We start from the raw sequence: 21,771 nt of genomic DNA on the forward strand, positions 1-21,771 counted from the left end.
TCTGGGAGGATCCCACGTGCCGCGGAGCGGCTGGGCCCGTGAGCCATGGCCGCTGAGCCTGCGCGTCCGGAGCCTGTGCTCCGCAACGGGAGAGGCCGCGACAGAGGGAGGCCCGCGTACCACAAAAAAAAAAAGATCCACATGCAAGAGAATGAAGTTGGACCTTTCTTCACACCATACACAAAAGTTAACTCAAAATGGATCACAGACCTCAAAGTAAGAGCTAAAATTAGAAAACTCTTAGGCAAAAACATAGGAGTAAATTTTCCTCCTTAACATAGGGTTAAGCAAAGCCTTTTTAGATACAACACCAAAAGCACAAGTGAAAAAAGAAATTTTTACTTCATCAAAGTTAAAACCTTCTGTACTTCAAAGGACACCATGAAGAAAGTGAAAAAGGCAACCCTAGAATGGGAGAAAATATTTGTGAATCATCAATCTGATAAGGAACTTGTATCTAGAATATATAAAGAACGTTTACTACTTAATAAAAAGACAGCCCAATTTAAAAATGGGCAAAAGAGCAGAATAGACATTTCTTCAAAGAAGATAAACAAAGGCCTATATGCACATAAAAAGATGCTCAACATCCTTAGCCATTAGGGAAATGCAAATCAAAACTGCAGTCATATGCGCTAGGATGGGTGGAATCAAAAAGATGACAAGTTTTGGTAAGATGTGGAGACACTGAAACCCTCATACACGGCTGCTGGGAATGTCAAATGGCGCAGCTGCGTTGGCAACCAATTTGGCCGGTCCTCAAAAAAGTAAGCAAACAATTACCATGTGACCCAGCAATTCCACTCCTAGGTGCACATGCAAGAGAAATGAAAACGTACGCCCACACTGAAAATTATATACAAATGTTCATAGCATTATTCATAATTGCCAGAAATGTGGAGATGACCCAAATGTCCTTCAGTTGATACGTAGATAAACAAAACATGGCATATCCATACAATGGAATATTATTCGGCACTAATAAGGATGAAGTACTGACGCATGCTACAACATGGATGAACCTTGAAAACATTAAGTTAAAAAAGCCATACATAAAAGGCCACATATTACATGATTTCATTTATATGAAATATCCAAAGTTGGTAAATCTAGAGAGACAGAAAGTAGTTTAGTGGTTGCCTAGGGCTGTGAGGGGGCTGAGGGGTAGCTGGGCAGTGACTGCTATTGGGTATGGGGTTTCTTTTGGGGGTGAGGAGAAAATGGTCTGGAAGTTGATAATTGGTGATGGTTGGACAACTGTGAATTTATGCTAAAAAGAATTCACTGGTACACTTTTCATGGGTGGGTTGTATAGTCCCTGCTACCATACACATAAAACTGTCCCCACCCCCAACTGAAATAGTATCTTTTTGTAATACATATTTTCCAACTCTTTGTTATAGATACAGAGCTGGCAAGCTACCACCTGCAGGCCAAATGTGGTGTGCAACCTGCTTTCGTAAATAAAATCTTATTGGAACCCAGCCATGCACACTCATTTCTGTGTGTCTGTGGCAGTTTTCGCACCACAATGCCGCAGAGCTGAGTAGTCTACAATAGACGCTGTATGGCCTGTGAGGCCGAAAATATCGGCTCTTTACAGAAGTTTGCCCACTTCTGCTGTAGAGGAATGAAATTGCATTTGTATGTTGATATTCTTTTTATTCTTTTTCTATTATTCCACTTTTATTTTTTAAAAACTTTGTTGAAATGTAGTTGATTTACAATGTTGTGTTAGTTTCAGGTGTACAGCAAAGTGGTGTGTGTGTGTGTGTGTGTGTGTGTGTATATATACATATATATTCTCTTTTAGATTCTTTTCTATTATAGGTTATCACAAGATGTTGAGTATAGTTCCCTGTGCTATAGAGTAGCTCCTTGTTGGTTATCTACTTTATGTATTGTATGTTGACGTTCTGTCTGCAAATCTTGCTGAATTCTTGTTCTCTCGAGGTTTCTGTGCAGACAGTCTGACTTCTTTCTAATCCTTCAAACTTGTTATTATCCCCTGTCTTACTGAGATGGCCAGGACCTCGGTACAGTGTGGGAAGGCAGGGATTTGGGTCTCTGTCCTCCTCTGATTTTATCAACCCTTGGGTTGGTTTGTGGTGGATTGTGGTTGTATCCTCCGTAATAGAAGAAGGAAGTTGCCTGCCGTCCTAGTTTGCTAAGAGCTTATTTTTATTCGTTCAATCGTAAAGGGAGGCTAACTCCATCCGGGCCTGTCCTGGCCGTCACCTCTGAGCGTCTCTCCTCTCCTGGGCTCGGTTGCGAGGCGGGGGTGGCCCTGGACCGTCCCTCCATCCCCGGGGCTGGGCTCAGCAACAGCTCTGTAATTGAATCTGCTGTGCGGCCAGCGGTGGGTTTTTAATTTTATTGGAATTTTAAATTGCTTTGTTTCTTCCTTATTTTATTAGTGTTAGTGGAAGCAGCTGCACCTGCAGAAATGCTTGCGGGGCTACGGCCTGCAGGGGCAGTGGCGCCAGCCTTTGGGATTGGGGGTGTTGGGCAGGAGTCAGGTGAGGAGGGGTGGGCGCCGGGGAGAAGCTTCATCTGTGAAGATGCGAGGATTGGGCTGGGGAACCTGGGGAACCTCTTATCCCTTTGTGGGTGTGGGGAAAGGGGTCCTGCCCTCTGGGGGAGATGGGGGCAGGTAAAGGGTTTGAGTCTGCTGCCAGGCCCTGGGGATTCTCTCCTTTTCTTCGTATTCCCACGTCACAGCGGAGGAAACTAAGGCCTAGAGAGGGCCAGTCCCTCATTTGCCCAAGACCACACATACATCCCATTCAGGGCACAGCCAAGATTTGACCCCCAGGCCATCTGGTCTCAAAGCCTGTGCCCTGGGGGCTCCTGGGGAGGAGGGCAGGGCAGTCACTCAATCCTCATCTTCAGAGGACCAGCCTGAGGCACAGAGAGGCTGCGTCCCTCACCCAGGGTCCGGCAGAGCGAGGCTGGACTCTCACACCAGTCTCCTGGGGTAGCTGCCACAGCCCCTCCCTCCCTGAATGACAGGTCCCTGAGTCTACCCCTGCACCAGCCAAGCCCCCGTGGTGCCTCTCTGCCTGGCCCGTACTTTTAGCGGCATGTGACTCAAAGTTTATGTATCAAAACCATGATGAGAAAGTCAAATATTTATTAGGGGCACGGTCCTGAGCAGCTGAGAAGAACAGGCTTCTGTCCCAGGGGTGGGTGGGTCCTTTTTGGGACCCAGGGACTCTACCCAGCTGGGAGTAGCCCAAGATCTTAGGCCTGAGGTAGGGAAAGGGGATGGACTTGCCCTCCCGCCATATCTTTTTCCCTTTCTTCTTCTCCAGGTCACTTTCTCCGGTTAGCTGGAACAGGCTACAACAGCCAGCCGCCTGGACTCCTGGACACGTGGCTGCCTGCGCCCCCGGCTCCTCCACCTGCCTGACCTCAGGTCCTAGAGAGGTAAACTGCAGCCATTTCTGGTTCACTGGCTACGTTCTGGGTGCTTGTGGAGGTCAGTCCTCGTGCAGCTCAGTGTAGTCAGGCTGTTCTGATCCCATTTCACGGGAAGAGGAGGGAGCGGGGCTCAGACCAGGCCACGTCTTCTCCCCACCGGGTTTTTGACATTATCATCACAGATGGTCAGAGCTGGATGGCTTCTTAAGTCCATCTGATCTGACCCCTTGCTTTATGAAGGGAGAATGCAGGCCCCAGGAGGCCAACTGACTCATCCAAGGTCACGCTACATGTGGCCCAGTCAAGACCTTTCTCCCTTAGTGAGAAACGGCACAGCCCGAGGTCTGGTCACGAAGCTCAGGGCCAGCCCTTCCTGTCTCGGTTCTGCCTGGGGGCCACAGGGACAAGAGGGTCAGCCTAGGCCTGAATGCCCGGGAGTCTTGTCTGGGCCTTGACCAGGCAGCAGGGCACCCAATTCAATTTGCTTATCATCTCCCTTCCTGCCGCCCTCTCTCCTGTGCTCTTCAGTTACAAGCAGAGTCAGTGTCTTTTCCAATAAGTGCAAAGATGTCAAAGGGTCTGAGTGGGCGGGGGAAGCAGGACATCCTTGGTGGCCCTCCACATTCTCTAGTTCCGGCCTTGGAGCAGGAAGGAAGGACTGGCCCAGGTCATTGTGCCCAGCCCTTATCTCCAGCCAGTTGGCAGCAGAGGGCAAGGCAGGAAACACTGGCACCTGGACAGTGGCAATCAGAGGTTAAAATGCACAGGTCCTTTAAGCCAGCAAGCCCATCCTGGAAGAATTTTTTGCACAGATAGATATCCGTATGTGTACGAAGCTGATGTCCATTACAGCACCGTTCAGAATAGCAAGAGACTAGAAACAACCTAAACGTCCGTCAACAGGGAGATGGTTAAAACGTTATATTCATCTGTACAATGGAATACGAGGGTACTCTTTCTTTCTGTCAGGTGAGGAATAATCTCCAAGACACATCGGTAAGAAAAGAGGCAAGGAGCTGAGAAGTTATGTCGGGGGGCAAATGTTTACCTCCTATGTGCATATGCATTTCAGGAGTGTATTTAAGAAACAGCTGATGCTGGTTTCCTCCGGCAAGGAGAGTTATTTTTCACTGTAGATTCTTATGCTTTCTGAATTATGTGCCACGGACCATCTATTCAGTGAAGTATCTAATTTTATAAAAGAGAACGTGTTCTCCCTGGAGGCCATGTAAAGGAGGGAAGGGGGTTGTGCATGAGAAACATTTTTCCTTGAAACCGAAGGCCCTTCCAGATTATCTGTCATTGTTCCATCTTTGATGAGGCAGCCATGCATCCTGTAAACCCCTATCTCTGAAAGAGCACCATCAGAGGACCTTCGGTTCTGAGGATGTTGGTCCCCCTTGTCTTTCTGGAAATACCCTCCAGAGGCAAGTAATCAAAATTGAACCAGCACAGGACCTAATCAAAATATATAAGAAAAGGGAAGGAAAGGCAAAATATAAGTAACGGTTGGCAAAGAACCACTTTCCATCAGAAAAATGTGGCCACAGAAGAGATGAAGATTATGGCCAGATATTTCATTGTGAAGGAGACAATGTAGTAAGCAACTGTTTCCATAAAGCAGAAATGCAAAGAGTAGGAGGAAAAAACATCATAAAAGGAGAAATGGAATGAGCACAGGGAGAAAAAAAAGAAGTCTTAGAAAACAGGATGAAAACTGATCGAAATGAAAGGGAAATAGGGAGTCAGAAAGGCATAATTAGAAGAGGGTACATAGGGAAGATGGGCAAAAGACAGCCAATCTGTGCTTAACTAGAGTCCCCCAAAGAAGGAACGTGAAATAATACAAGCCTTGGATCTGCCTGGCGAAAGGCACAGACTGTTCCAGGAGAAACAGGCTCTGAAGGGTCAACCGCAAGACACAGGCTAGTAAAGTAATGGCATGAAAGATGTGGAAAGATCAAAATGAAATATAAAGGAGGAGGGCTCAGGCTTCAACTTCTCCATGGCAACATTCAACATTAGAAAAGAACAGAACAAGGTCTACAAAAATCCTCAAGGAAACAAAGTGACCCAGGAATTATTTTTTTGCTCATTCAAGTAGAAAGTCGACAGGCCATTCTGAATGTGCGGGAATTCCAGGAGTGTTGTTCGCAGGAGGCCTTAAGCTGTAGACTAGAGGGCAACTTCAGATGGTGGAAAAATAAGGCAAAAGAACTGGTGATGAGCATGGACCCTGTTTATCTAGGAGACTGGGATGGATAGAACTGTGGGAGTGTGGTGACGTAACCAGATGTTAACATCACAAGCCCTAGGAGTAAAGTAATGGTATCACTAAGAGGAGAGGGGATGGGGAAAGAGGGGAACAGTAGTATAAGTACACAGGTGTCCTCATTTTTAATAGCTGGGATCAAAAGATATTTAAAGCTGATGTCAGTTAATAGAGGTTTAAAAGCATGAAGTGAACGCTGAGAAAGTGCTGTAGGGGAGAAAAAGGAAATACACTAATTTCATCATCTTGTTCATTTTAGGGTAGATGGAATAGATGCTGTTACAAAGAGATTAAAAAATTAGGGGATTATTTAATGCTACACCACTAGAACAAGAACACCAGCCTTCCCTATGATTAGTAGGTACACAAAGCAGAGAACTTCGATCACACAGGGAAAGACTTTTCAAGGCAATTCACAGCATGACTGAACTAATACCAGACATCTGTTATATCAATAAATGTAAATGGGCTAAACTCTATTAAAAATTTTTTAAAAGGCATTCAGATTGGATCACAAAGCTTAATTCAACTCTATATTATATGAGTCACATCTAAACAAAGTAATTTAGAAAGGTTGAAATAAAAGGACTGGCAAAGGTTTCAAGAAAAATGTGAATTAAAAAAGCATCTTAATAGGCAGTTGCCATCTTAATAGACAAGATTAAATCCAGGCCAAAAAGTATTAAATACAGCCAAGAAGGATGCAATTCACTGTGGAGATTTCACTGTGGAGATTTAAGGTACTAATACCTGTGCATTAAATACCATTGCATCTTGGATACACAAGACCTAACCAGTTATATCTACCCTGTTAATTACATTAGTTAACACCAAACTCTGAATCCCGGAAACAAAGCCACATCTTCTCAAATTCCCATAAAAAGTCACAAAACTCACAAAAATCACCAGAGATTATATCACAAGGAAAACTTCACTGAAGTCCAGAAAGGTAGAAATCATAGATGGCATTCTCTGATTATAATAGAGTAGAACTAGAAATAACAAAACACAAAGGCACCTACTACCTGGGTGGATAGATGGAACTCAAATGAGCCTGAAGCCAAAGAAGAAGAAATCAAAGCCAAAGTTATACAGTTATCTAGAAAATACTGATAATAAAAATACATACTAGAACCTACAGGATACAGCTAAAGCAGTGCTGAGAGAATTCACAGCCTTAATTTTCCTTTTTTTTCTTGTTTAGCAGTATAAAGATTTAAGCCTCTCAAGAAATTTTTTAAAAAGGAAAGCAGGAGGATGATTTTAATAAAGATAAATGCATAAATTAATGAATTAGGAACCAGAAAAGGGTAATTACTAATAAATGGATCCTAAAGATGGTTCTTTGGGAAAGCGGGGTAGATCACCTCATTAGCTAACTAACCTAATCAAGAAAATGCGGAGGGGAGCACACACAAAATATACAATATAAGAAACAAGGGTGAAGTAATCATTTAAAAGAATTTATTTTGTGCAACCTCATGCAAATAAATTCAAAAACCTGGATAAAATGGGTACTTTTCTAGAGAAACATAATTTACCAAACTCATTCAAATGGGTACTTTTCTAGAGAAACATAATTTACCAAACTCATTCAAGAACAATTAGATCAGTCATTACAGAAGAAATAGAGAACATTATCTCAGAGTTACCCAGCCCTCCATCTCCCAAATAAATACACTAGCCTAGACTGCTTCATGAAGGATCAAATAATATTTAAAGAACAGATAATCCATTTCTACTTAAGCTGTTATAAAGCACGGAGGAAGAAGGAAAGGCTCCATTGTCTTTATGAAGCAAATGTAACACTGATAGCAAAGCCCAACAAAAACTGTTCCAAAAAAAGAAAACTAAAGACTATTCTCACTGATGAAATTGAGGCAAAACTCCTAAACAAAATGTAAAATCCAATTCTATGGTATGTTATAATGAAATATTTATCGTGACCAAGTGGGAACCAACCAGGAATGCAAGGATGGTTCAATATAAAGAAATCTATATCATTATTCATATTAACAGAACAAAGAAAAAACCCATATGATTAGTTTCACGGACGTTGAAAAGTTATTTGGTAAAGTTCAGATTCCATTCTTGATTTTTAAAATTCTCAATAGGAATAGATGGACACTTATTTAACCTGATAAAATATCTGCCCCTAAACCAGCATTCTGTATAATGAGGAAATCCTAGAAGCTTCTCAAGGGCAAAGACAAAGCAAGAATGTCTACTGTCAGCACTATTATTTTTCACTGTTCCAGGGATAGTAGACAACACTATTAAATAAGACAAAGAAATCAAGGTATAAAACTTGCAAGGGGCTTCCCTCGTGGTGCAGTGGTTAAGAATCCGCCTGCCAATGCAGGGGACAGGGGTTCGAGCCCTGGTCCAGGAAGATCCCACATGCTGCAGAGCAACTAAGCCCGTGTGCCACAGCTACTGAGCCTGCACTCTAGAGCCCGTGAGCCACAACTGCTGAGCCCGCGTGCCACAGCTACTGAAGCCCGCGTGCCTAGAGCCCGTGCTCCGCAACGGGAGAAGCCACCGCAACGGGAAGCCCGCGTACCGCAACGAAGAGTAGCCCCCGCTCGCTGCAACTAGAGAGAGCCCACGTGCAGCAACGAAGACCCAAGGAAGCCAAAAATAAAAATAAATTTATCAAAAAATAAAAAATTAACTTTCCAGAGGAAGGAAACTTTAAAAATGTGCAAGATCTAAATGAAGAAAATACTAAAACATTCCTGAGGGACACAAAAGAAAGTCTGAACAAACAGAAAGGTATAGATCATGTTATTGGAGGGAAAGACATCATCATAAAAATGTCATTTCTTCCTAATTTATAAATTGCATGCAATCCCAGTAAAAACCCCAACAGGGTTTTGTTCTTACCTAGATACGCTGATTCTACAGTCCAGACAGAAAACTAATGGAACAGCCAAGGAATTTCTGCATAAGAGGATGGTGAATAACAAGCAAGAAGCACCACCAAATATTAAAATGTTTTATACACATGCTTACAGCATGGATGAACCTTGAAAACACTATGCAGAGGGAAAGAAGCCAGTCACAAAAGGCCACATACTGTATGAGTCCCTTCCTAGGAAAGTCCCAAACAGGGGAATCTATAGAGAAGGGAGGAGCCAGGGGGGATGAGGGAGTGGGTAAGGGATTTCTTCTGAGGTGATAAAAATGCTCTAAAATGAACTGTGGTGATGGATGCAAAGTTCTGTAAATATACTAAAACCACTGAGCGGTACACTTCAAATGGGTGGATTGTATGGTACGTGAATAATATCTCAATAAAGCCATTAAAAATGTTTAAATGTGTTATAATGCTACAATAATGAAAACAGTATTGCACTGATATTTGAATACACTTGCATCCATACCCCACACTTTGCACCAGATAAATTATCAAATAATCAAAGATCGTATATTTTAAAAATTAAACCAGAGAAGAACTAGAAGAATCCCTGGGGACACCATTTTTTTTGTTTTTTTAAATAATCTCAGCGTGAGAAAGGACATTCTAAGTATGACACAAAATCCAAAGGCCATAAAAGGAAATACTGACAAATTTTACTTCACCAAAAAACTCCTCCATGGAAGAATCAAAGACAAATGACAACTTGGGGGAAACATCTGCAATTCATATGACAGACAGAAGTCTAATTCCATCATATAGAAAGAGCTCCTATAAATCAATAAGGACAAAACCCAATGAGAAAAATAGGTCAAGAAGATGAATAGATAAGTCAGTCAAACCACATCCATCAAAATTACAAATGCACATACCTTCGACCCCGTATTTCTTCTTGTAGAAATTTATGCTGTAGTTTTATTCACACCTTTGTGACACATACACAGTGACAGAGTTTGTTGCTGCATTGCTTGTAATGGCAACAGGTTGGGTATGGTTCTTCTTAGGGGACTGGTCAAATAAATTATGGATCATCCGTGCTATGAAAAACTATATGGCAAAAGAATGAGGAAGCTCTTTAGAGGCTGACATATAGGATATACTGTTAAGTGAAAAAGTGAGGGGTAGGACAGTGGATAAAATATGTATATACACACATATTTGCTGGGATGTGCATAAAACGTCTCCTGAGAGGACACACACAGTGGGGAGAGGACGAGTTTTATCTGTGTACCCCTTGATTCCTTTTGAATACTGGACCACGTGAGTATATTACCATGTCTGAAGATAAAATACATATTAAAAAAGCAAAAAGCAACAACGTAAACACTATGGTAAATGGCAACCGCTCCTGCACTATAGGACAGAGGCAATAGGAAAGGGTGGGGACTGTGGTGAACTGGAGACGGGTATCCCCTTTAAAGAGGCAACAGTTACATTCTAACCAATAGCTACAGGACAGGAACACAGGCTTATGTTACCAGATCCTCTGATTTGTGTTCAAGACACACTACATCCAGATTTTTATACAAATCTCTCCGTTTTTAAATGCGTCTAAATACTTGGGAAAAAATAAAAAAAAAACCCAAACAACCTATGGTGGTTAAAAATAATCAGATCAGAGGGTTTGGGAGCCCTGTCCTGGATGGTAAAGGAGGACAGACCCTTGGAGGTTACCAAGTCCAGCTCCCTAATGGCCCAGAGAGGGAAAAGACATGCCCAAGATCGCCCAGCAATCCAGGCCCCAAGCTGGGATCCCATTCAGGACTACAGTGAACTTTTGAACAACGTGGTGGTTAATTCAGGCGTAACTTACAGTTGGCCCCGCGTATCCTCGGTTCCTCCATATCTGCGGATTCAACCAACCACGGACCCTGTAGTACTGTACTATTCACTACTGAAAGAGATCCACCTATAAGTGGACCTGCACAGTTCAAACCTACATTGTTCAAGGGCCGGCTGTGTTTGCTTCCCCGTTATCCTCTCTGCTGATGCAGAGGGAGACAGACAGGACACACGGTCAGGTCACAGAAGAAGTGCTGGGGTCGGGGCCATGGTGCTGGTAGTGGTCAGAGAAGGCTGCTGGGGAGGAGGTCACGCCCAGTGGGAGTCAGCCAGACCAGGGGAGTGGGAAGGGACCCCGGGGAGGCAGCACAGCCTGGGCAAAGGCCTGGGAGAACACGGACGGTCCAAAGCAGGGTGGTGGTGGGCAGATGTGCCGGAGCGTGGACGGCTTTCCCCGCCTGGGAGCTGCCCCGCGAGGGCCCGAGGTGGGGAAAGCTTGGTGTGTCCAGGAGAGAGGCAGCCCCGTGGACTCAGGGTGGGCAGAGGAAGGGGAGGGGCTACGGCCACAAGGAGGGCGTGTCACTCACACTTGCGCAGCTCCAGGCTCTTGGTCGGGCAGGCCAGGTGTTGGCCGGGGGCGTTCTGGGTCCTCTGCAGGCAGGCCAGCATGGCTGAGCTGGGGGCCCGCGGCGTGGGGGACGCGCTCTGCGGCAGGGGCCCTGTGAGGAGGGAGAGGAGGCGCTGGTCACCGGGGCTGCTCTGTGCCCACCTCCCCCCTCCCGGCCCAGCCCTGCTCACTGTGTGGGCTGCCTCCTCCAGGGGGCTTCCCGACGCCCCCAGGCCTGCTCAGACCCTCTCCCCCTCCGTGTTCCCCCAGCAGGCCGTCCTTCCTGGGGTGGTGGCCTCCAGCTCCCTTGTAACCGCCTGCCAGCAAATCTGTACCAACCTCCCCACCCCCCACCTTCAGCCTTGAGCTCATCAAGGGCAAAGACTCCATCTGGTCATCTTGGGAACCAACATGGAAGGGTGCCTGGGAACGGCCAGCGGGCGAATGGGTGTCCCCACTTATTCAGGTGTTGGTCTGCCCTCATCCCAGGCCTGGAGACTTCTCACAGCTCCCCTGGAGGGGAGATGCCCGGGATGGTGTCCCCGGGAGAACCAGAGGTGACCTGTGCTGAGCCCTGAGCCCAGGGCCCGAGGGCCACCAGGGCCCCCTGACCGAGTTCCCTACCCCAACAGAAAGGGCAGGGCCACCCAGGGCAGCTCTGCCAGGCTGGGGCGAGGTCCCCCATGGGCAGCAGCTCAGATGTGGCTCCAGACAGGTCCACGTGTGCTCACTCACCCAGATTCACTCAGAAACGAGCATTTTTATCTTCAGAGAACCCACTTTCCCGAGAACCCAGAGCCCCCGAGGGGCAGGGTGACACAGCCTGCCCTGGATGGATGGGGAGAGGGTGGGAGGTCTCCTGCCAGGGTCAGGGTAAGGAGAAGGCGGGCTCAACCCTGGACACTGCTGATGTCCACCCAGCCTGGGCGCCCCATGCCCACCCCCTCCTGCTCCCACGCCACCGCCACTGCCAAGGCCTGAGCCACCAAGCTGGGCTGGGTTGAAAAGAGAAGAAAGTGGAGGGGAGGGTGTGTTGAAGGGGAAGAAAGAGAAGTTATTTAACACTAAACAGGTGTCTGGAGCCCTAAATTCTGCCGCTTTCTTCTAATAATGAAGTATTCATGAGGAAAAGCCTTTTTTCACTACTTTCTTAAGATACTAATTTCACAACAAGCTCCTTGTTACGGCGCAATTATTCCAATCTTGTATTTCCCCGAGACGGGTGCAGCCTCCTGTCTGTCCTGGACTCTCGGTAAATGAAAGACAATCACGTACCCACCTTTCATTATGCTCTATTTTACTTTCAGCAAAGGTAGCCTGAAAGAAATGACTTACTCTGAAAGGGACTTTTATTCAGTTTCAAAACCAATTTTCTCCTATTACTGTCTCAGAAAAAAAAAAAAAAGAGAGAGAAAGTGGGGGGTGGATGGGGGAGGGTCTGTGGTTCTCATGCGCCACGCGCCCAGTCGCCAGCCTTAATGCAGCGATGCAATGAAAGATCTGGTATCCACTTCCTGGCTTTGATTTCTGGTAATTTTAAAATATGCCATTACAATCAGGCAGAAATTATACAGTTTAAAAAGGGAATGAAGTAGGGCTATTGCAGGGATGAAAGCCCTTGACTGCGGGAACGAGGCGCCGCTCCCTGGGGACGTGGACAGCGGGACAAAGGGCCATGCTGGGGCCCTTTGGGACACACCCGCACACATGGGGGCAGCCGGCCCCCCTGGACACCCGGGGACACGTGGACATGCCGCCCGCCATGCTGGGCGTCCACATGCATCCCGGACGTGCTCGCTGCATACGTTTTCCTGCAGGTGGGCACACCCCGTCATACCCTCGCCCACCCCGACTGACACGCTCCTCTGGCACCTCTCAGCATACGCGGGAAGTGCACGGACACGCACAATCACGTGCCCACCTGGAAGGTAAGAGGCCTGTGGTGACCCTGGCAGCCCGGCCCCTCGCCCCTACTCCAGCCCAGGGCAGCGGCCACTTCTTGCTGCTCTGATGCAGGGGTTAGGGGACAAAGGGGATAGCGGGAAAAGGCCAGCCAGCTGCAGGGCCCAAGCAAGCCCTCTCCCTCCACAGATGGGGAAACCCAGGCCAGAGGGAGGCAGCACCCTCCCCGGGGCCACCCAGCAGACAGTGACTGGGTGAACCTGCCCCCCTCTCCACTGGGCTACACTGCTCCCCACAGGCTGGGGCAGCGCTGGGCTAGGAAGGAGGGAGGCCAGCCACCTGGCACACCGAGGAAACCTGGGCTGGAAGCTTGGAACGTCCCCTGCCCCAGTGCCTGCTGTGTGACCCCAGGGGAGCAACTGCCCCTCTCTGGCCTTATAAAAGCGCTTCCATGATCCTTCCCAGGTCATTTTTCTCCAGGGTCCTGGCCAAGCCCAGCCCCACTTTGGGAGGTCCTCCCCACCTCTGGCCTTCCACCAGGTGCTGCGGGCTCAGAAGCCCAGCCCCTCTCCAGCGCCCCCCCTCCCCAGGGGCCATGCGCCCCAGCATGCTTTTCAGTTGAAAAGGGCAGGCTGGGACTGCAGTGCTAATCGGGTGAGGGGTAGGCTGCCTGTTCTGGGGCCTCTCTAGACCCCATCAGCTGCCCTCCCAGCAGGGCTCTGGTTTCCGAGTGCTCGGATGGTGGACGACCGGGCAGCTCTGGGAGCTAAGCGGCCACGTGGCCCAGCCCTGGGGGCCACAGAGGATTCCCCAGAGGAGACGGTATCCACGTGAAGGCCTCATCTCAGCTTTTCTGGTGCAGCCACCTGGATCATTTCATCCCTCGCCTCTGCAGGACCAGCAGCCTAAGAGGCTGTCTTCACTTGGAGAGGAGCGATTTCTCTCTCTACACCCCCAATCCCCCCAACCCACTGCCCATTCTCCCAGGAGCCCTGTGCCTGCTGCTGGGGCAGGTGGGCAGCTCCAGCGTGGGACGTGGGCAGGGGCCAGTTTGGTATCATCCACATCATCTACAAACAAGACAAACAAAACAGAGCCCTCTTTTGGGCCATAAAAATTCTCTCTGGTCCCAGAGTAGAGCCTAACCTCCTTTACCTGGCCCTCAAGGCCACTATGACCTGTCCTCCCCGCCTCCCACCCCCATCTCTCCTAGCTCCCTCCTAGCGCTCCCTCCAGCCTGGCAGCCTCCCACCTCCAAACCTTTGCCTGTGCTGGTCTCTCTGCTTACAGCACCGCCACCTGATCCATTTTAACTCAGACTCTGGCTCCCCTCCTCTGGGCATGCCCCCTCACAGCCCTAATCACACAGAGTTGTAACTGCCAATTTTCACGTCTGTCTTTCTCCACTGGACTGTGAGTCTCGCAGGGGCAAGGACCATGTCTTATTTGTCTCTTTCTCCCCAATGCCTGGCAAAGAGTAATCACTTAATAAATAGGTGTTGAATGAATGGCTAAATTAATGAATCAGTTATTGTCAGATGAAGTGATGGAGGCCCAGAGAAGCCAAGCGTCCTGCACAAGGTCACACAGCAAGCTTGGAGACAGGACTGGAGCAGGTGCCTAAAACACTCATGATCTTCCCACGAGCCACCCCCCGCCCTCCGCTTGGCATCATCCCATCTGCAGAAAGCCAGCCCCTCAGAGCTCCCACCCCACCCAACTCATTACTCCCCCAGCCAGGGACCATCCTGGGAGGGCTGCTCATTCTGAAACCCTATCAGCAAATCGGGCTGTTTATAAGCCCAAGGTCTTTTGTGACTTTAATAATAAAAAAGGGGGGGAGGGGGGAAATGTCGCAAGCCTCAATGATTAGAATGCTTCGGCACCAGCGGCACCGGCACCACCGGCCCTGACGTGGGGGCTGATAAGACGCCTTATCTGGGAAGCACCCCTAGGAAAAGGTCCCCTCCGCCAGATAACGCCCCCAGCTGTCGATATGCCCTTTCATAGCTGAGGCTTTAGATAAAGAAAATGTGACAGGGGAGGGGAAAGAAAGGAAGGAACTTTCCAAGTCCGAGGAGGAACTGAGTCTGTGCCGCTCGCCTCGGCAGAACAATGCGTAGCAGAAGGATGTCTAAAGGCTGTCTTTATTTTTATTAAAAGAACAGGGAATTGGGGCCTTTGGCCCTGCCCGCCTTTTGTCATCTCTCCCAGCCTGTCCGGCTGCAGAGGGTGTTGGGGAGCACCCCCCCACGCTGCCAGTGGGAACAGGGAGCTTGAAAATTACAACACGCATGTCAGTGCTAACAGTAGCAGCGCACATTGACTGAATGCCCCCTCGGTGCCACGCTCCTCGTGCATCCTGTTATATCTCACAGCATCCTCCTAGCAGCTGCTGTGGTGGGTTCTCTTTTTAGCCCCATTTCACAGATTAGGAAGTGGTCACAGAAAGCAGAAGTAATCTGCCCAAGGTCACACAGCTTTTGGGTGGCAGAGCCCGAGGGTGTCAACACGGCTCCACACTCCGGCCTCCAGCCCCGGCTTCTCCCCGGTGCCCCAGTCTCTGGTTCTGCTCCGGGAGGGGCTGGGGTCACAGGGAGGGAGATGAGAGGAGGGAGGGGCTCTCAGGAGTCCACCTACTCATCCCATAAACATTCATGGAGGACAACGTGAGAGGCCTGCGTGGGCAGAACCATACAGAGGTGGCTAAAGCAAGGCCCTGCCTCCAGGAGGGAACTGTTTCGAGGCGGCTGTCGTTTACCCAGCCATTCATTCACTCATTCATTCATTCAGGCAGCAAACACTCCCTGAGCATCTTTTGGGGGCCAGCCCCGCGCCATGTGCTGGGAGTATGGAGATCGGTGAGAACATCCTGCCGAAACAGAAGAGCCAACCGGAAGTGACCGCCTACTCCCAAGGCCAGCCTGTTCCAAGTGGACTTCCCTGGCCTCTCCCTCCAGCCTCCAATATTTCTCTGAAGTGGCAGGTGGGCAGGACTTTCCCCCATGTATCCTGTAGGTCAGCAATCTGCCCCTCACCAGACTGGGCTGGCCCTGGAGCGCGTGGAACGCAGGGACGTACTTGGGCTCCGCGGCAGGAGGAGGCTGTGACCCTGTGAAGGCCATGAGCGGTGCCGCTGCCAGCCCCCGTCCTTCCCTCCTCCCTGGAGCTCCCTACTCTGGCCTCTGTGGCTCCACTCAAGGTCAAAGACCCGCTGTGGCTTGGAGGAGAAGGTCATGTGAGGCCTTCCCGGCGTCCAATGGGACTAGGAGTTCACAGTAGAGGGCCAGCCCCGGAGGCCTTAGGGTTGCACCTGCCAGGCAGGGGGCAAGCACCAGGGTTCTGATTGGCTGAGTGACCTTAAGGAAGCGACAGCTCTTCTCTGAGTATCGGTTTCCCTTGCTGAACCCTGACGGGCAGTGGCCCAGCCCATCCTAGGAGGGCCTTTGAGGGGATGTTACCATGTGGTTTTCAAACACAATCCAGTGCGCTACCTGTGTGCAAGACACAGGGCTGAGTCCACATAGGGCGGGTTCTAGATGTCGTCTGTTCTTGAGGGATCTGGAATGTTGAGTCAGGAAGCTGGTAAAACCCAGCTTGTTAACTGCTGAGTGGACAGTCAGGACTCTGAGTTCCCTAAAAATAGGCGAAGGAGAAGCCTGCTCTTCCCAGGGCCTCACAACCTTCACGGGGAAGGGGCAGGAGTCGCCCCCCCCCCCGCCCCCCAGTTCTCACCTCCATCCCCAGTGCTGCACTTGAAGCCTTGCTCTCCTTCACCCTGTCCTGGCCCCAGAGCCTGCCCCCACATGCAGGGAAGAATTTGAAGTAGAGGCAGAAGGCCGAGGGCCTGGGGAGGGGAATGAACATTGGATTGAGAGCCTGCAAGAGCTGGGTCGGATCCTGGCCGTGTGGCCCTGAGTACCGGCTCCCTTCTCTGGATGGGTCCCCACCACCATGAGCCAGGCCAGCACAAAGCCTCAGAAAGCTCAGCGCCCCCTAAACCACAAGGGGCAGGACTTGCCTGCCCTTGGCCAGGAGAGAAGGGTGGAGGGGCCCTTGCCCGACAGTGCCATAGGGAACCTGGGTGCGCAACCCTTCCCCCACGATGGGTGGATCCACTGTCTGTCTGTCTGTCTTTCACTCCTGTCTCTATGGCTGTCGCTCAGTCCATCTGCCTTCCTATCCTGGCGCTTCCCTTCTTCCTCCCTGCTGTCTCCTTTCTCACTCCCTTCCTGACCCCACTCTCCCCTACCCCCTCCACCCGCCCTCACCCTCACTCTCTCCGCAAGGCAGCCAGAGTAGAAGCCCTCCCCCACCCCCTCCTGCCGCTCCCTCCCCCATTCCTGTTCCAAGCCCGAGCCGAGGCCTTCCAGGGGACCCTGTTAATAATTAAATGTTAATCTAAAAAGCAATTTGAGCTGCGGCTAGGCAGATCTGGTTAGAGATTACATTAGCATGGAGGAGGCAGGGTAATTTTCTTTAACCCCTCTCCTGATCTCTCAAGCCCGGGAATCTTCAAGTCACACTGGCACTGCTGATTAAACTGGCGCAGGGCTTGGCTGTGGATAAAGGGGCCTGTGAAAAGTGATTATTTCCCACTGCCATTTGGGCTGCAGCACCAGAAAGGGGAGTTTCACTTTCTTTTTTTTAAGGTTGGGGGAGGGGGAGGGGGAGGGCACTGGCCCCTTCCAGAGGAGGGCTCATCTACTGCCAAGTATTACCACTGCATCCATCCCCACCCCCAGAGGCCGGAGGTCTCTCTAAAATGCGAATCTGGCCACTGAGCATAACCTGGCTCCCTCTGATCCTAGGACAGAGATGCCAGCCTCCTGTCTGGGGAACAGCACCCCTCCATTTAATCCTCACTCATAGTTTCTAGCACCTCGTCCGGGCCCTACGCTGGGCAGACCACTGGAGCCACAGATGCTGGGTGGCTCTGGGCTGCAGGGGAGGCCAAAGAGTGAACCACCAGCCACGAGTTCTGGATGGCAGGCAGCAGGGTCCAGAGGCGGGCATCCCTCAAGACAAGCCTCTCACCTGCACACTTGCAGGCCTTTGCCCATGCAGTCCCTTCTGCTTGAAGCCCTTGAACTTCTACTCAGCATTCACCTTGGGCCCAGGTTCCTCAAAGGCTTCTTGGAGACACACGAGATGCCCGATAAATGTTTGATGAATAACTGGAGTGCCCCGAGCGGCTCTCCCTGATCCCTTCCCCATGGGTTCACGGTGCCATGACCAGCGCTTGCGAGCATTAGGCCCTCAGGAAACCCTCTCATGAAGGAAGGATGGGCGAGAGGCTGGCCCAGGGAGCTAGGGCAAGGCGGGGCTCAGGAAGTATCCGACTGGGACACAGGGCTGCGGGCTGGGGTGGGCGGCGGTCCCCAGGCCCTTCAGCACCATGGCCAGCTCCCAGCTCAGGCACCCTGGAAAAAGGGGCGGGGCGGAGCCTGGGAGCCTAGCTGTCGGTCGCCATGGGAACTACCTTGACGTTATCTGCCCTGCCCTGGGCAGCACTCCAACCTACAGAGATGACCACGTGACAAATTAAGCACCTACTATGTGCCAGGTCCTGTGCTAGATGCCGAGGCAGATGCCAGGAGAGGGGTGTGTGCGTCAGAGGGGCAATTACAAGGCAAGGTGACATCTGTACCCTTGATGGAGCCACCCTACCTAGCTTGGGGGCCGTCAAGGCAAAGGGACAGCCCCACTGCCTCATAAGGAGGGTGACAGTATTGTGTCCCAGGCTTCAGAGCCAGATGCCTGAGCTTTGCCTCTTAACTAAATCCCAGCTTTATCCATTAAGTCTGGCGTTGGGCGAATGCCTCCATCTCTCTGAGCCTCAGTTTCCTCGTCTGAAAAAGGGGTTAATTCCTTACCACAGCTTAGTACAAATAAAGTGCTAGGGTCACAGTAGTAACTCCCTAAGTGGTAGCCGTTACTAGTATCATTTATGATTATTATCAACAGGTAAGTAGGAAACAGCCAAGTGAACAAGGCAAGGGGGAGGGGGTCCCAAGCAGAGAATTACACAGACAAGCTTACGGAGACCTGAAAGAAATCAGTGAGTGTGGAGAACCTGAAGCAGCTCTGGATTGCTGGAGAAGACTGAGAGCATCCTGTCCTGACCTGGCAGGGTCACCAGGACAGAGGGGACAGCGGCAGGGCCCCCCAAACCTCAAGGTGGGGAGAGCCGCTTTCTGTGGACACGTGCTGGGTCAGGGCAAGGAGAGGCTAAGAGCAGGTGCTGGGTGCATGGGTAGGTGGGGGGCTCACAAAGGCTCAAAAGCCACCCCATCAGTGATGGGGTGAGATGGGCAGTCACTGCCACCAGCACCACAGTACCTAGGAAGTGAATGCAATGCGGGGTCTCATTCTCATTCTCATTCGCATGAAAATGAACCTTGGGGAAGCCCTGGCTGGAGAGCAAAGCCCCCAAATCTCAGAACCCCCTGGCCAGTTTCCCTGAGAGCCACCTTCTCTGAGAGCCAGCTCCCAAGGGGGGAAGTCTGGGGCGGGGTCCCATCCTACAAATCATTTGTTCCTCTCCTAGTTCTGGCCTTGGCTCTTTAATGACAAAGTGGCAGTCACCTTCCAGCAAAGGGGTGGGGCGGGGGTGGGGGCGTGCGGTGAAGCCGGAATCAATACCAAATGTCATCAGTGCTGTGATGCTACTACAATGTGGGCCGGGGGGAGCCCAGCAGAAAGGCCCCAACCCAGTATTTTTGGAGGAGGGCATGGACCCTTCCAAGAGGAGCAACATGTTACCAGATGACTCTAGGGATAAGGGGTCTGGAAGAAGAAACATTGTGTGCAAAGGGCATAGGTAAGATCCACTGTAGAGCCAGGAAGGGCTGGATGCGCCGAGCCATCCTCCCGCCTACTCCAGGTCCCTACATCCACAGTTCAGGGTTAACCCAGCAACGGAGAAGGAGAAAATCGAATACTCAGAGCAATAATAGGAGCTCGTTTTTATTTTTAGTGTTCTCCATGGGCTCAGCACTTTACAGACATCACCTCATTTAACCCACCCCAGGCCTGGGAGAAGGAGAGAGATGATTACCACGGTGTGTGTACCCGTGAGGAAACAGAGGCCTGAGGAGGGGGAGGGGCTGGAAGAGGTGGGCCTGGGCCAGACGGGCACGAGGTTTAGACCCTGGGGGGAGGGGAAGAACGGTGGAAGACTGGGCCCTGGCAGGAACGGCCAGGAGTGCTTAGGAGAGAAAAGCCTAGGTGGGGGTGGCTGGTGAGGGCTAGTCTTTAAATCAAGGATCAACAGATGCTTCTGGAGGTCAGGCTGGGGCAGAAATCAGTAGAGCCTTCCAGGCAGGGGTGGGGGAACAGGACAGGGCACTTGGGACCAATAAGAGCACAACATAAAAGTATTAACCCCTGAGAGGCAAACCCCACTTCTGCGTGGGCCAGGTCTCCCCATTCTGCCCTCGCTGCGAGTGAGGCTGGGGATGCAGTGTCCCTAAGCCCTTCTCTGGTCGGGGAGCTCCCTCTGTGTCATCTGGCCACAGGGCGCCATGATTTTAGTGCTGGGGTGCAGGGGCCAGACCACCTGGGTTCAAACCCCAGCTGGGCCAGAGCCTCCCCTGCCTCTGGGGAGTTTGATTTTTCCTCTTTGTGCTTCTCTGCATTTATAATTTTTCTATGGCAAATATGCCATCATTTCTGTTTTCTTAAGAATAACTTTTCGGAAGGGATTTCAACCACTGACCACCTGGACACAAAGCTGGGGTGCTGTAAATACACTGACTTGACAGGGAGACAGCGGCCAAGGAGGGTAGAGGTGGGGTGGGGGGGGAGAGAGACAGGAGGAGGGGAAGGCATCGAAATCCAGGAGTGAAGAGACAGACAGATGGAAGCATATCGGGTCGTCTAGCCCAGCTCCCAGCAGGTCCTGTGGACCACTCTTCTACAACAGGCCCCTGCTCCCACCATGCACCCCGTCACCTACAGGCCTCCACTCGGGCCCCTTCACTCCACACTCCACCCTGCAGGGGCCAGGCTGAGCTTTCCTATGTGGAACTCACAGCCTTCCCCACTCAAAACTCCCCCGCTGGCCTCCAAGGCATTTCTAACAATATCCTCTGCGGCCCTGCGCGTACCCCTCCCTCACTCCTTGCCCACTCTGTCACTCTCCCCTGGTGCACCTGGTCCTCTCACAGGCCGACCCTGGTCTCACCCCAGGGCTTCTGCAATTACAGTTTTGTCTCTACCTAAATACCCTAGATCCAGGGCTCTCCTATAGAAATATAATGTCATTATAAATTTTCTAGTACTCACAGGGGGAATTATGTTTAATAATATATTTTATTTAATCCAATATATCCAAAATAGTATTACTTCAACATGGAATCGGTATTCAAAAATTACTAATGCGGTATTTTATGACTTTTTTCCACGGTAAGTTTTTGAAATCTGGGGTGGATTTCACACGTAGAAGACATCTCAGTTCAGATGGGGTGGCACTCTCTGTGCCAGCTCCGTCCCCTCATTCACACCTCAACTCAAACATCACCTCCGCCAAGAAGCCCTCCTTGATCACTCTGTCTAAGCTGGCAACCCTCTGCCCTGGCCACTATCCTGTCACCACTGTAGTTCCTTCCCTGTCATTACCACTTTGAAATGATCTTATTGAGAAATGGTTTAGCATCTACCTCCTGTACTGGAGCACAGACTCTGCTGTGTTTGCACACTGGGGCACACAGTAGGTGCTCAAGGTGAGCAGGTGGTAGGGGGTGGAGGTGGCAGCCTGGGGCCCTCGTCTGCCTGCCTCATTCCAAATTCTACTCTCAGTGACGAGAGGCAGAGGCCTGTGTGTGTGTGTGTGCGCACATGTGGGGGGGACGTGCACACACA

General features: G+C 50.4%; 1 protein-coding gene across 4 annotated transcripts in view; it reads right to left on the reverse strand.

The window, feature by feature from the left end:
• The window catches only part of FAM222A (family with sequence similarity 222 member A), a 57,180-nt gene that overhangs the window by 17,529 nt on the left and 17,880 nt on the right, over window positions 1-21,771 (reverse strand). Inside the window, exons 1-2 of one of the 4 annotated variants that reach the window (XM_055080535.1) lie at window positions 10,985-11,063; window positions 9,488-9,662 (exon numbers count right to left, since the gene is read on the reverse strand). The exons of 1 other annotated variant lie outside the window; for it this stretch is intronic. Coding sequence is in view for 1 of the 3 variants with exons in the window: in XM_024121079.3 (XP_023976847.1) it covers window positions 10,985-11,066 (82 nt within the window). In the remaining 2 variants the exon portion in view is untranslated. Of the gene's footprint in view, window positions 1-9,487; window positions 9,663-10,555; window positions 10,567-10,984; window positions 11,117-21,771 lie in introns of those variants that run through there. 2 more of the 4 variants (XM_024121079.3, XM_055080536.1) reach the window with 2 other exon arrangements.

Source organism: Physeter macrocephalus, chromosome 19, assembly GCF_002837175.3.
Source record: "Physeter macrocephalus isolate SW-GA chromosome 19, ASM283717v5, whole genome shotgun sequence".
NCBI classification, from domain to species: domain Eukaryota; kingdom Metazoa; phylum Chordata; class Mammalia; order Artiodactyla; family Physeteridae; genus Physeter; species Physeter macrocephalus.